This window comes from Carassius auratus, chromosome 4 (assembly GCF_003368295.1).
Source record: "Carassius auratus strain Wakin chromosome 4, ASM336829v1, whole genome shotgun sequence".
Taxonomy (NCBI): Eukaryota; Metazoa; Chordata; class Actinopteri; order Cypriniformes; family Cyprinidae; genus Carassius; species Carassius auratus.
Window position 1 is genome coordinate 19,519,445 of NC_039246.1, and position 16,357 is coordinate 19,535,801.

Genomic DNA, 16,357 nt, shown 5'->3' on the forward strand with positions numbered 1-16,357 from the left:
CAACAAATACTCAGTTTTTGGGTGTTGAAATCTTTTCGTCGACAGTGAAGCTTCTGAAAAAACGAATGGAAATGAACAGTAGCATTTAACTATACTTCCATAAAACATAAAATGCTGAAAAATATACAATGGAATTTTCATCCCATCATCGAAACAAACCACCTTCCAATGCTAAACACATGAGAGAAAGTACAGGATAGTGAGTTGATAACTTGCTCAGTTTTGCATTGTCGCTGAACACACTATTGCAATATACTGTATCGTTAGTAACGTCATGTTTAGTCACTGTATACAAAGCAAATATGATGTTTCTATGCAATAGTTCAATCAACAAGTAACTTACCTTTTGGAAACAATATTGCCAATTATTAGCCCAATTAACTTTTGTTGTTGTCACATTTCAGACGAATTTTCAAAAAAGGACTACTGCCCCACTGTCAATAGCACAGCAGTTTATGAATCACAGCGCACACAGAAGTCAATTTTAAATAAAAACTAGCAGCTTTATTTTTGGTCAGTGCGGCAAATTGATGTAACCAAATTATAAGCGAGTGAAAACATTTTTGTCCTGATGCAAATCTCTCGATTGCTACAGTTCCTATTGAGATGACTGGATTTAACCAACTTAATTTTGCAGAGCAATGGCAAAAGTGACCACACCTTAACAATGAACTTTGGAAGAAATCCATGTTTTTGAACTAATCACTTGAGTTAATAACTCCATAAATAGCTCATATGTTTTTCCCCCTAATAAAATCATTTTGAACAGTATTGATGTAAACCTTCAGAAGAATTACTGGAAATCCCTACCACTAATGCTTTTTCACAAGAAAGCAACACTGGGACAAGAACGCTGGCCATCATGTTAAACTGAATTTTTCTTGTTTTATTATTATGCACGTTCTTATTAGTCATTGACCCATATATATTATGTAATCCTATTTGTCATACTGCAAAATCACATGGCATATGAAAACACTTTTCAAAATCATTCAGACCCTAATTAAGTCTCATTTTGATTAAGGCCGTCAAGCTTTCTTGCAGTGTGATACAATCAGTGTTGCTCTGTGAGGTGCACCCTTCAGCTTGAGAGAAAGTTCATGATTTCAAATACAGGGCCAAATTAACACTTCAGTGGCTCATCAACAAAAAGATTAATGTTCTCCATTAATGCAGTCAAAGCCTTGTTCCCAGTCCAACTGACTTGGCACAATTTGAAAACATGCATAAGCACGATCCAACTTAAGCTATCTAGAGTAAATCTGCCTAGAAAAATGCGTAATATGAAAATATACATTTTGGGTTTTGAATGCATCCTTCAGTTTTATAGTAGTTAATTTCAGTGTATTAGTAATACAGATAGTTGGTTATTTAAGCCAATGTCTTTTTTTTTGTATTTTTTTTTTTAAACGCACACCGTGTTGCTGTTATTTTTCAATTGACATTTCTATATATATAATAAATAAATTACAAAACTGGAATTACAGTCTTCCCTACAGTCACTCAAAAGTATAGGCCTACACTTTCACATTTTTCACTGAAGTGTTAAGTTTTAGTGCACAGCATGTTGCCCCTTGTCTGCCCTCACTGAGAAATGCGCTAAGTGACCTTTGAACTTATGTCAAATTTTATTTTACATTTAGCGTAAATTAGATAATCATTCTGTTGTATCCCCTCATGGAAACCCAAATATGAAATAAACAACATTATTTTCCCTAATCGCGTTATTAGCAGGTGTGATAGCACCTGTCAGTTGGGAATGTTGACATAGATGTGAGTCTAAGTAACTAAGTATGATTCATGTTTTCAGGGCTCAGGGGTCAGGACAGGCGGACACAAAACACCACAGAATCCTCCTGAGAGGCGGAACGCGTGTCCATTTATCTGTGGATGGGAAGATCTTGTGAACGTTTCCCACTGTGCTGTCTTTTACTTTCCCACATGTAGACTAACAAACACTGTCTCAAATACATATTAGGAATTATTATAGACAGAAAGAAAATATTAAAGTCATATTCTACACAATGGCACACAAAAAAAATTTAAATAAAAATTAAGAATTTGACTCCAGAAGGATGCATGAAATTGATCAAAAGTGAGAGTAAAGACTTTTATTACATTATAAAAGCTGCCATTACGAAGAATTTAACATCTGGGAAATATTTTGTGCTGCACACACGTCAAGAAAGACACTTAACCTGAAGTTACTTTTGAACATTTGGGCAACACAGCATTTTTATATTGGACAGAACCTGAAACAGAAGCTGAAAAGTGCTGAAATGAAAGGCTCACCTAACTACACAATTATTCGAAAAAGAAAAGCTTTATGAAAGTCTTTAAATGGCATGAGTCAGCTGAATGGGGTGAAATGGGATTTTGTGATTTCTGTCTGAGGTTACAGAGGGATGCATGTTTCTAATTAGTCTGCTGAAACCTAACCAGAAGTGGGATTTCTCGCTTTTGCTCCCACTTTTGAGGTATTTTATTGAATACTTCTTTCCTCACATGCTTTCTCGACCATTTCTTCTACAACGTTATGTCTTCACTCCCCTCTGTCTAGTTCTCATGCACTCATTTCAATTTTGCCCTGATGAGTTCTTTGAGCAATAATAACGCCACTCTTATCTTACTGAGATGCTATCGGTGGCGCTTTGAAGCCTGGCTGATGTAATCTGTTGCCTTCTGCACATCTCTTTATTAAAGCTACATTAGAATGACAAGTTTGACAAGGCCCTCTCCACCAATATAATCCCATAATAGTCTGCTGAGACATGCTGTCTACTGTCAATGTTGTTCAGAGAACCTGGGGGATCTCCACCTAATCTTGTGAGCTAGTCCCTTTAAATCTAAGAATAATTAGAATGTCTTTTAAATTACGGAATTTTACATTTGTAAAAAAAAAAATTACATTTTAATTCGAAGCTGTTAAACTGCCAACATGAGATTTGAAAGATTTGAATCCATGGTGGGAAAAGTTCCCCAAAAAAGATGGTTTTTAAAGATGCTCTGTTGTGGTTTCTTATGCATTTACACACTTGTGCCATCAAAACTGTTGTGTAAACATAATATTACAGTGCGATATGGCTGTGTATCGCCAAATACACAATATACAGCCTGCAATGGTACTTGTGTGATATAGCGGGTAATATTTAAGAATTTATTAAATCATGTATTTAACATTATTTATAACTTTAAAATGCCACCAGCAGAAATTTGTGCTTTATTTAAATTTAAGACATTAATTTTCAGTAATTTTCATGGTGGTATTTCTGAGAATACCCTAATTAATCAATATATTATATTCAATATAGAGGCTAATTTTGATGTTAATATTTATGTATAACATTTTCTGAAAACAATTTGATGGAAAATTATTGTGCTGTATGGCAAAATGAATATAAATTGAATGGTTGACAGGACTAAAGTATGAAAAATCTCTAAAACTTAATGTATGCTAATGTAGGTTAAACTATAATGTTTTAAATGTATCTTAGTTTTATTATTATACATTCTTGAATTCTTGCACAACGCTGCTTTGGACGTGCTGGTTTAAACGGGAAGCCATGGATGCAGTTATTTGTCTTTGGATCCATTAAGGAAGGTGGGAATTGAACAGGTTTTGTGTTTATAGGCAGCTTGGTGAATATACAAACCTATTTGGCAGGTACTTAATTCAGACGTCTCTTTATTTAAAGATGAAAAGCAGAAACGTTAAAAGAAAGTGGCTGTATATAAGAGAAATGTGACTTCAATTGGGACTAGAGGGAGTTGTCCGGTCATTGAAGAGAAAAATAAGAAGGGATGGTTTTAAAACGAGTGTTAAAATGGATAAAGACGAAGAGGAGGGTATCAATGTGGCCTCCACTTCTCTATACATTAGTGAATGACTAATGAGAAACAACAATGAATATTCATGAGTCTGGGCTTCATTAAACAGACTTTGATGGTATGTTGAAGGGCCTAACACCTTTGTGAGAGCAAAAGTGTGTGTGTGTGTGTTTTGGAATAAGAATGGGGTTCAGCAAGTAAACAAATGCAAAGTACATGTTTGTGTCTGCATTACAGAATTACAGAAAACCCAGTCCTTTGAGCACTACACATTGTCTGAGAAGGCCATGGACTATAGGATCCTCTTCATGGACGAAGATCAAGACCGTATGTACGTGGGCTGCAAAGACCATGTCCTCTCGATGGACATCAACAACATCAGCCAGACCCTGCTAAAGGTAAGAGAGCAGTCAAACCTCGCTACTGTATATCAATATGAAATGTAGCACAACAGTGGTAGAAACCAATGGTGACCACATTTCTTTCCTTCACGTTTGACTAATGGGAGACTTGCAGTTTGGTTAAACAGTGTTGGCTTTTGAGGAGACAGCTTGAAGACAACTGGCAAAAATTATGGAAGTTTATCTTTCCTCTTCTAGCTAAGGCTGGCAAAACTTCAGAGATTTGTTACATTCCAGTGCCTTTTATGCTGCCCATCTATCCTGGCGGGCTCAACCCCAATCACGAGTTCACCAGTAAAAAGCCCCACCTAAATCAGAGTACAAAACAGCATGATTTGTGTCTATTTTAAGAGCTTTGCTAAATAACTACTAGGCTTTAAAGTTGTTATTTATTGCAAAAAGAAGAATTTTACAGAATGTCCAGGGTGTTCCTCCATGTGCTTATAATGAAAAGGTGAGAGGGGCTGTTGATGACAGAAAAAAAAATGATTTTGATCAATGTACTGCATTCTTGCTGAATAAAAGTATTACTTTAAAGTATTTATCTGTCAGTCAAACAAATTAAAAAACCTAATATCTAATGTTCATTTGTCCACATTTGCAATTTTCTCATCGCTGTCCTGTTATTTTTTCTCAGATCTTCTGGCCGGCATCCACTAGTAAGGTCGAGGAGTGTCAGATGGCTGGCAAAGACCCCACAGTAAGAACATTGACACTTTTAAACTCCTGGCATGTTATGGTTGGCCAGATCTTTTATGCCTCTGTTTCACGGTGAAAGCAGACGCATTCTTGATTCGACTCCTGTTTGTCTGTTGCTTGGTGAAGTGATCATCCAGTGAGCTGTTTTCACATGCATTATTCTCCCTACAATCACAGCAATTAATTAAACTTGGCCCAAATCAATCAAAAGAGTACCAAGCATGAGCTGATTTTAAATCAGTGTTTAGTCCTCAAATTTGAACCGTCATGGCTGGATCAGGAACAGATGCATGAGTTTATTCAAAAAATAATTGTATTATTCCAATTTCTCACAGTCATGGCTGGATCAGAAACAGATGGCTCTTGCCCCAGTGCCCGTGAGCAAAAGATGTTGTCTGAAGCGCAGTGGGAGGTCACACCTTCTCTGTCATCAACTACACGTTTAAACAAAATAAATGCAGGACGGACCAAAGTTCTCAACTGACCAAAGATAAATATTGTACTTCACACCCCCCACACCATAAAGGATCATGTGCATATGAAAAAGGCACTCATTTACATGTGTACTGCCCTCAAATATGAAATTAGGTATTGTATATTTTAATTGCATGTAACTGGAAAATAGAGCAAATGTAGAATTTCGAAATCGTTGGATTTCTTAACATTGAGATGAGTGAAAAAAAATGAACCATTTAATGTTCATTGCTCAGTTTAAATTTACTACACATTATGGATGTGTATACTATCAAGATGAATCCTGCGAAAAATATCTGGGTAATATTTCACTAATAAAAAGAAGAAGAAAAAGGCGGGGGTACAGAGCACCGTGTCAAATGGTGATATATGCAGCTTCTGCAGAGTTGCTTCTGACAAATATTTGTGTTTGAGCCTTTCCTACAGTCTGTTTTCCTCTGTGTTTAAACTATAGGGTCTGTGCCACACATTTCCTTGGACGTTTTATTTGTATCTACGGATCTGCAGCACTGCCTCTTGTCAGGTTGTCAGGTTTTCTCCCCTCACAGGGGTATACCCCATCCCTCTCCCCTGACAGGACCTGTAGCCACAGGAGCGGCAGCGCATGACCTCACATCATCCGAATCCATCTGCATCATTTGGGAAAGACTGAGGGGTTTATTTAAGAGAGCTGTAAATGATATTAAGACGTGTTTATGGAGCTCTTTCTTGTTAATTCTTCCTGATCTGTACGTGAACCGTAAGCTGTCAAGATGTCTTTTTGCCTCTGCGGAAGAAAAAGGTTACATACCATAAATCTAGTAGTGAATACAAGCCAGAAGAGGATAATGTTGATATGTGCCACAGAACTAGTAATGACAAACATGTGAAAGAGATCAAGGGGAGGAGTGGATGGTTGGGTGTGTGCTATTGGAATTGCTGTTATTTTTCTGGAGTTGCTCTTGAAGGACCTGCGTGCGCACAAGCTAACCGAGAGCTCATGCAGCTGCTGTTTTGACACACTTCGCCAAGTTCCTAACTGCTCCCCTGGCGCTTCTTTTCTTTCTGTACTCATCCCTCTCTCACTCTTTCTTAGGACTGGATCATGTGCAGTCGGTTTGGCGTCCACTTTAGTTTGGGATTCCTGTATTCTAAGCTAGGTCTTAAATTCCTGACCTATATAAACTTTTATTTCCTCAGTTACAGGTCTGGAACAAAATTAATTGTCTTAATTTTAACTGGCATTGTCTTTTTCCGAAATGAAAGAAGAGAGTGAATCAGCTTGCTAATAGAATTATGTAGCACCGAATGACTTTAAAATTACATTAGAAGAGATTTTAGTATAACTTTTAGGAATGAAAACAATTATCTATCTCTTTTGTTCTCCTCAGCATGGATGTGGAAACTTCTTACGAGTGATTCAGCCTTATAACAGGACTCATCTGTTCATCTGCGGCAGTGGAGCCTACAGCCCAGTGTGTGCATATGTTAACCGTGGCAGGCGTCCTGAGGTCAGTTTACACTCACTAATGAAAAGCAGTCAGACTGAGTCTGATCTAGCCCAGTTTCACCTTCATTTTACTACATTTGTTTCAGAATTCTAAAATGCTGGACTAGGAAATGGACAGTAGGCCCATATTGCCCCCATTTCCTGGTAAAAAAAAGTGTTTAATCTACTGTTGAGTTGTAAAGTTCAACATACATCCTTTAAAAAGCTCATGACAATTTGCACCAGCATGGGAATAAGGTTAGATAGAGTTTAAAAGAGTGAGAAAAACAGTAAACTTTAATGTTAAACACAAGATAAGATTAAAATGATAATAGAAGAGAAAAATAAGTAGTAAAGGGAAGAGATATGTTGAGACAAAATGAGATAAGATGAAATAAAAGACAAGATAAGGACAGGTGGGATGATATGAGACAAAAAAATAAATGAGAACCAGATGAGATGACATGAGATGGGAATACATAATAAAAAGTTAAAGGAGAATTAGATTAGATGAGATAAAATGAGATGAGGGAATTTACAAAATGAGACGATTTCATGAAATGAGAAGACTTTAGACAGCAAGAGAAGAAATAAAGTAAAGAGACACAGCAAGATGAAACAAAACAAGGCAAGACAAGAGACGAGATAAGGACAGGCAAAATGAGATGAGACAAGAAAAAATGAGGACCAGATGGGATAGGATGAGAGCTGACAAGCTGCTACACAAGATGGGAATACATAAAGTTTAAAAGAGAAGAAATTTAGATGAGATGAGTAAAGATTATCAGAACGAGAAGAGTTAGAAGAGAAAATGAGGCGATAGATGAGAACCGAGAGGAGATAAAGTGATATGAGACTAGACAAAATAAAACAGAACTAGGTGAGGTGAGATGAGATGAGACAAAAAGGCAAAACTAGATGAGATGAGAGCAGATGAGACGTGATGAGACAAAACAAAACTGGATGAGATGAGAAGACAAAACAAGGTGAGATGAGAGCAGACGAGATGGATGAGACAAAACAAAACTGGATGAGATGAGAAGACAAAACAAGACAAAACTAGATGAGATGAGAGCAGACGAGATGTGATGAGACAAAACAAAACTGGATGAGATGAGAAGACAAAACAAGACAAAACTAGATGAGATGAGAGCAGACGAGATGTGATGAGACAAAACAAAACTGGATGAGATGAGACAAAACAAGACAAAACTAGATGAGATGAGAGTAGATGAGACGTGATGAAACAAAACAAAACTGGATGAGATGAGACAAAAAGACAAAACTAAATGAGATGAGAGCAGATGAGACGTGATGAGACAAAACAAAACTGGATGAGATGAGACAAAACAAGACAAAACTAGATGAGATGAGAGTAGATGAGACGTGATGAAACAAAACAAAACTGGATGAGATGAGACAAAAAGACAAAACTAGATGAGATGAGAGCAGACAAGACGTGATGACAAAACAAAACTGGATGAGAGAAAACAAGACAAAACTAGATGAGATGAGAGCAGACGGGATGTGATGAGACAAAACAAAACTGGATGAGATGAGAAGACAAAACAAGACAAAACTACATGAGATGAGAGCAGACAAGACGTGATGACAAAACAAAACTGGATGAGACAAAACAAGACAAAACTAGATGAGATGAGAGCAGACGGGATGTGATGAGACAAAACAAAACTGGATGAGACAAAAAGACAAAACTAGATGAGATGAGAGCAGACGGGATGTGATGAGACAAAACAAAACTGGATGAGATGAGAAGACAAAACAAGACAAAACTAGATGAGATGAGAGCAGACGAGATGTGATGAGACAAAACAAAACTGGATGAGACAAAACAAGATGAGATGAGAGCAGACGAGATGAGATGAGACAAAAAGGCAAAACTAGATGAGATGAGAGCAGATGAGATGTGATGAGACAAAACAAAACTGGATGAGACAAAAAGACAAAACTAGATGAGATGAGAGCAGACGGGATGTGATGAGACAAAACAAAACTGGATGAGATGAGAAGACAAAACAAGACAAAACTAGATGAGATGAGAGCAGACGAGATGTGATGAGACAAAACAAAACTGGATGAGACAAAACAAGACAAAACAAGATGAGATGAGAGCAGACGAGATGGATGAGACAAAACAAAACTGGATGAGATGAGAAGACAAAACAAGACAAAACTAGATGAGATGAGAGCAGACGAGATGTGATGAGACAAAACAAAACTGGATGAGACAAAACAAGACAAAACAAGATGAGATGAGAGCAGACGAGATGGATGAGACAAAACAAAACTGGATGAGATGAGAAGACAAAACAAGACAGAACTAGATGAGATGAGAGCAGATGAGATGTGATGAGACAAAACAAAACTGGATGAGATGAGAAGACAAAACAAGACAAAACTAGATGAGATGAGAGCAGACGAGATGTGATGAGACAAAACAAAACTGGATGAGATGAGACAAAACAAGACAAAACTAGATGAGATGAGAAGACAAAACAAGACAAAACTAGATGAGATGAGAGCAGACGAGATGTGATGAGACAAAACAAAACTGGATGAGATGAGACAAAACAAGACAAAACTAGATGAGATGAGAAGACAAAACAAGACAAAACTAGATGAGATGAGAGTAGATGAGACGTGATGAGACAAAACAAAACTGGATGAGATGAGACAAAAAGACAAAACTAAATGAGATGAGAGCAGATGAGACGTGATGAGACAAAACAAAACTGGATGAGATGAGAAGACAAAACAAGACAAAACTAGATGAGATGAGAGCAGATTATATGAAACAAAATAAAGGAAAAAAATACTACAGAAGAGACAGGGCGAGGCCAGATGAGACAAGAAGCAGCCCTACTAGTCATTCGGAGTCCAACAGCTTGTTTTCTATAATTCTTTTTTGTTTGAAAAGCATTTTCCTCTCTCAGTCCTCCGTCTGTGTCCATCTCTCTTGGCTACACACCAGCTGGACTATAACAGAAGAAGAAAACTGCAATAGGGTGACCTGTAACCTTTAAAAGTGTGCAGAGTAGTTTTGTGACAACAATGACTGGGCCACCCTGGAGTCACCATGTGATTCACATCTTTGCCTATAGTTGTGTGTGATGTAAAGGGCCAATATATTAGTTAATGAATACATGCTTCCCATGACAAATTAGAAGATCCTCCACCAGTGGCTGTATGTCCTGACGGAGGCTCTCTACGTCTCTGGTTTCTCTCACTTCATGTAACTGGCCAACATCATGAAACCAAAGGAGAGGATAGACTGGTCTGATAGTCGGAAACCTGGAAGCCTTCGAGCAAGTCTGTCCAACCAATCAGAAAAAAGCCAGAACCACTGCACTAATGAGTGCTAGGAAATTACTCAGAAATCTTTTTATATAGATTGGCTGCGAAACATTCCGGATCAAGCTGAAAGTTGAGAATAGATTTGATGATGGTAAATGGGATACAATGATAACAGCATATGTCAGTCATATATATTTATAAAGCATATGATTTGATTAGAAGAAGACCAACATATAGGGACTAAGTCCATTTTGGTTTTGTGTGCCATTTAGGGACAGGTTTATCTGAAATTGTTGATATCACAGTAATAGTTTGGGTGAAATGAGAGATTTTGTGTTTTTGGTGTCATTGGCAGGAGCAAGTCTTCCAAATCTCTTCCCGAGCAGAGTCAGGGAAAGGAAGATGCTCGTTTAACCCACAAGTCAACACCGTCTCAGTCATGCTCAGTAAGTGCTGCTGTCTTTTGTGTCTTTATCCACAGGTGCCATTTTGTCTCGGACACGTACTATAAGACTTTCTCTATGATCTCATTGTTCATGACCCCATAGTGTCATAAAAACACCCACATTTTGTGGCTGTCTGGCCCCTTCCGACGTGACAACTTTGGGTCACTCAGTGCCGCCTCCATAATCCTTTGATCTGTAATTGGCTAGCTGGTGTTGGGTTGCTGTTGACACATCCAATGGGCTAAATTACACACACATTCATGCTTTCACACACCAGAGAGCCATTACAACTGCTACATTAACACAGCAATGTTATTTTAGTACCACTGAAACGCTATTATAGTTTGCAAATTATTTTTTTTTGTCATTATTTTTCCTTAAATGTGTATTCATTTTTGTATTATTATTCAAATTATTATTTTATTTTTAGTTAAAGTCTTCTAGCGGAATGTTAAACTAAATGAAAACAAAAAATGTATCCTTGGAATCTATCATTTCATGTCAAATTTATGGTTTACTTCAATTTCCCTTTTTAATGCTTTAATTTGAATTAACTATAATTACCCAGAAACACACATGCCATCATCTCCCAGTTTTTACCTCATAAGAACTAATTATATGTGTCACACAAACTCGCCTACAAAAAACAAAACAAAAACAAACGCACACACGTATACCTAAATATAAATTATAGGTCATTGTTGAGTCATCTGTATGTAAGAGAAAGTTTTAAGTGGTTATTCCATTAAGTAGAACAGTTCCTAACTGTCTAGACGCCATCGAAGACTGACGGTCCTTGACTTGACCGCCTACAGCTTTCTCAGTCTGATGTCCGTCTGACAATTTCCATCATACACTTGGCCCCCATCCACACGTCGACCCCAGGGCCCAGCAATATGGAGTGATGAAGTGATAGAGTGGTGCACTGATGAAAGGAAGGAGAGATTTGGGGAATGGAGACTTGAGCAGGTCATTAGTAAAGCGCACTGCAGAGAAATGTACAGCCACAATAAATCCATAGATCTCGTATTTAACAGACAGATGTGTTTTAGCCATTTTTTTATACGTTATATGCAGTGTGCTTACAAAATGTATTTTAAACAGGGTTGTCAAAGTTTAAAGTGTTAACGCATATAAGTAAATGTTTAAAAACGTTTTAACTACAGTACATTAATGCATTTATTAGAGTTGACATCATAATAGTTTCGATCTGTTCAGTGAGATTAATAAAACACAACTGGAACAGATTGGTGAACACAGTGAAGCAATCATTGGAAAATAAGTTCTATTTTTTATGGGTAATTGATTCATAAATCAATAGCCAGAAAGGGACATTTAACACAAGCAAAATCATTTATACTTCCTCTTTTAGAGTGCAATTTTAATAACATTGAATTACAATATTATAGACGCTGCAAATTCATAGAAATGTTAAAGCAAAAACATTTTACACATGGAAAAGTTATATTATTTAATTATGTATTTAATTTCCATCCACATCAATAGATTTAAAATGAGGAACTGAATTTATTAAAACTTATAGGAGAAATTTATTTGGATTTTTTGTTTGCATTATATATGTGGGTGTTATGTAGGTATATTTATTATGTATATATAAATACACACCCATATTTTGAAAATATTTACATGTATTCACATCTATATTTATATTCATGTCCTTTATGTTATAAATACATATATTTAATATATAAACAACATTTTTCTGAAATATATACGTGCATGTGTGTGTATTTATATATACACATAATAAATATACACAGCACACATACATATATTATGCAGACAAATACTTTAATTTTGGATGCGATTAATCGCGATTAATTGTTTGGCAGCACTACTATTAATTAATAACTGAATGTGAAATCTAATTCACAATTAAAAATCACATTAACTACATAAAATGAATCCTGATAACTTTTCTAATCTATTGTCTTTCCTAGTTTAATTCCCCAACCTTACTATTCATCTGAGAAGATAAAATCCACATCTAGCACAATAAAAAGTGTCTGCTAAATGACAATCTAATGTAATGTGATGTCATATAAATGTGGAAAGATTTTCACTGAACATGCTAAATCTATAGGACCCGTTTGTGTTTGTGGTTAGATCAGGAGCTGTTCTCTGGCATGTACATTGACTTCATGGGGACAGACGCGGCCATCTTCAGGAGCCTGACCACAAGGAACGCTGTGAGGACGGACCAACATAACTCCAAATGGCTGAGCGGTACAAACCCTACATTTTATTTGATCCATCTGCATTATTATGACTATTCTGCCAGAAAATTGTGCATGATGTTTTCTTGAAGCTACAAATAATTATTTATGTGACGCATTAAATTACATGTTCATGTTCCATGCCATTTCAGTCTAATAATAAACAAACCACAAAGTAAAAACCATCTTTGCTCACGTCAAAGGAAATCGCTGAAGACAGGATAGACTCAGTATCGGTTTACGATGATTCCACCAGGAAAATGAAAACATATTGTACATGCATAACGGTTTTCTCAAGGTCACATTATGTTCTTTGTGATACAATCCAAATATACACAATGAAACGCATATTTGGTCTGGATCTGTGAGAGAGATTTTCTTCATTCAGTTCACCAGCAGTTGTATTGTGTTTCATATAAGCTTAGGCATTAGCACCATGCAGAGATGTTTGATTCTTCAGGCATGAAATTATACTTATTTCTCTTTTGTGGTTGACGTAGAGCAAATTGAGTGTTTAAGCTGTAGTTGTTCTTCTATTTTGACTAGAGCCAGTGTTCATCGATGCACACTTGATTCCTGACGGCTCAGACCCAAACGACGCCAAGCTTTACTTCTTCCTGCGTGAGAGACTGACAGACAGTAGTGGAAACACTAAGAACATCCACGCTATGGTGGCTCGAGTCTGCCCTGTAAGTTTGTGTGTTCGAGTATCATGTCAATCTGTCACGGTTTACAAGTTATACAATCGTGTTCAGGGGAGGTTCTTTTTTTTTTTTAAGGAATTTGATAAGTGCGATCTCAATCTTTTTTAAACAATAACATCATTAATATGAAACGTATAATATATAACTGTATTAATGATTTATTTTAAGTCGTTGTACATTCTATTTAGAATGACACTGGTGGTCAACGCAGTCTGGTGAACAAGTGGACCACATTTCTGAAGGCTCGTCTGGTTTGTTCGGTTCTAGAGGAGGACGGTACAGAGACCCACTTTGATGAGCTCGGTGAGACCACACACACACACGTTTGTTTTTGTAAAAAGTGGGGACATCCCATAGGCGTAATGGTTTTTATACTGTACTAAACTGTATATTCTATCACCCTTCACCAACTCTAAACCTCACAGGAAACTTTGTGCATTTTTACTTTTTTCAAAAAAAAAAACTCATTCTGTGTGGTTTAGAAGTGTTTTGAATGGGTCATGTCCTCATAAGTCACCCTCTCCTTGTAAGACCTGTGTCATACCCATGTCATTATACAGAGTTATGTTCCGATATGTCACAAAAACAAGAGCACACACACACATGCACACACACACGCACACTCATTGAGTTTCCAAGTTTTATGGGGATATTGCCAAAATGCAATAGTTTTTATACCGTCTAAACTGTATTTAATATCCCCTAACCCTACACTTCACTCAAGAATTTCTGCTGTTTTCTAGATTTGAATATATATATATATATATATATATATATTTCCTCATCTCATCAAAATCTACAGTAAATGGGGTCATTGCATAGACTCCTATTGTTATATATTGTTATTAAAGTACATCTAGTTACAAATACTGTAATCTAATCCACACCGGATGTTACCGAAAATGTAAAAAAAAAAAAAATCTTAGATATCAAAAGACTTCAAATATTCTGATAATGTTTATCACTAAAATAAAGTACCCAAGCGGTACCAGTCGATATAAAGGCTGCCTTTATAATTAAAATTGTTAAAATAAAAACAAATTTATTTTTATACAATGCATATATTTTCTGTATTTGTATTCAGCAACAAGATATACATTTTATTTGACTGCCATATATATATTAGGACTAGAAAAGAATCCCAAGGGGCATTTAACCCCATCGTACCCTAATTAGATACGGTGTTGTTAGTTCTTAACCTGTATTTAACCCAAAGCACTCCATCAAAAGCCTTACAAATTTCACATTCTAGTTAAACAGCTTTCTATAATTACTGGTCATTAACCATGAACTGGTGTTTGTCAGTATCCAACAACGGGTCTAGCTTTTCACCTCATTAAAATCCTTTTACGATCATAAAACACTCAGCACAAACCGTTTACACTGGAGGGTTAAAGCTTGTGATGAATTTACACGCGTGCACCTGTTTTATTCTCGTTAGGTCAAGCTAGAACCGTGTAGCAATGTTGTGGGACAGATGTTCAGCTATTGAGTGAGTGTTTGTCTCCTTCCTTCCAGAGAATGTGTTTTTATTGGAGACGGACCACCCAAAGGGCCTCCTCATCTTTGGAGTTTTCACCTCTACAAGGTAAAGCCAATAGCAATACTGAGCTTACTGTTAATGTGTGTGTATATGCGTGCGCATGTTTGTGTGTGTATTTCCCAAGTATAGGTCAGACAGGGTTGGAGCGGAGGGGATGACTGGGTTTCTGGGAAAATGTGATCACACCTGAAGGCGGTAAAGGAAGGGAACGGTCACTCCTTTACAAACAAATATCTAATTTTAGTTCATGCGACAGCTTTTCACCGTGTTGAAACGAACGGACATCTGGGTGGTCTGAATCATTTAAATTGGCCAGTCACGCAGCAAGAAAGTGTGTAATATGCAGCGTGATTTTATTTATTTTTAAGTGCCCCTATTATGGATAATGAAAAGTTCATATTTTGGTTTTGGGAGTCCCCAACAACAGGTTGACATGCATGTAAGTAAAAAAAAACAAAACACTTTCATTGTCTTATATGCATTTATTTTTACTTGCTCAACGACTACCGAACGATTTGCTCAGCAATTAATTTTTCCAAACTCCTCCTTTGCTTGACGCTAATCTACTAGAGAAAGGGAACTAGAGAAAGGACCAAAGTGCCCCTAAAAATGTCCCTTTTAAAAATGATTATAAAGTAACGGCACATTTGGACACTACCAACAAGCATAACTCCAATCATTTAACTTTTGAAGTACTGGATAAGAAATGTTCATTTGATTGTAGCACAGTTTAGGACGTTGAAATGTCTTTTTGAGTTGTTGTTTTTTTCTTCCTCAAGAGAAAGATGCTCTTCATTGATTATCTCATTGATTATGTGAAAGAGTTCAGATATGGTTCATTTCAATATGTTTGTTATGGTGGGTTTGAACGAGTGTATGTCGGGGCGTGTGTGTACGTGAGTTGTGGTTAAATGAGGTGAGATTTCGGTCAAGGTTTCTGAGCCGAGGTTCATTCTCCATCCACGTTAAATCGGTGTGGTTTTCCTAATGAGGCCAATACAAACAGCGACAGCTTCTTTGTCCGTGCCATGCTCTGTTATTAATCATCATATTTAGTCTCTTTCCCTTTGTTTTGTGACCAAACAAAGAAATTCTGTCTTGCTGTCTGATAAAAATCTAGGATGTCCAGCCAAACCACACTTCATCCCAGAGTGTAACCAAAGTGGTGTCCCCTTTCCTTTATGTGGCATTTTTCTCTCTGAGGATTGAGTCTCCAGTGTAACCATGTTACATCATCCCTTC

The 16,357-nt window shown here is 36.8% G+C and overlaps 1 protein-coding gene across 1 annotated transcript in view; it reads left to right on the forward strand.

Moving 5' to 3' along the window:
- LOC113061857 (semaphorin-3C-like) overlaps positions 1-16,357 on the forward strand; it is a 53,755-nt gene that overhangs the window by 24,264 nt on the left and 13,134 nt on the right. Inside the window, exons 3-10 of the mRNA XM_026231332.1 lie at positions 4,066-4,226; positions 4,867-4,929; positions 6,773-6,892; positions 10,541-10,631; positions 12,759-12,878; positions 13,415-13,557; positions 13,761-13,875; positions 15,091-15,160. Of these exons, the coding sequence (XP_026087117.1) occupies positions 4,066-4,226; positions 4,867-4,929; positions 6,773-6,892; positions 10,541-10,631; positions 12,759-12,878; positions 13,415-13,557; positions 13,761-13,875; positions 15,091-15,160 (883 nt within the window). The remainder of the gene's footprint in view (positions 1-4,065; positions 4,227-4,866; positions 4,930-6,772; positions 6,893-10,540; positions 10,632-12,758; positions 12,879-13,414; positions 13,558-13,760; positions 13,876-15,090; positions 15,161-16,357) is intronic.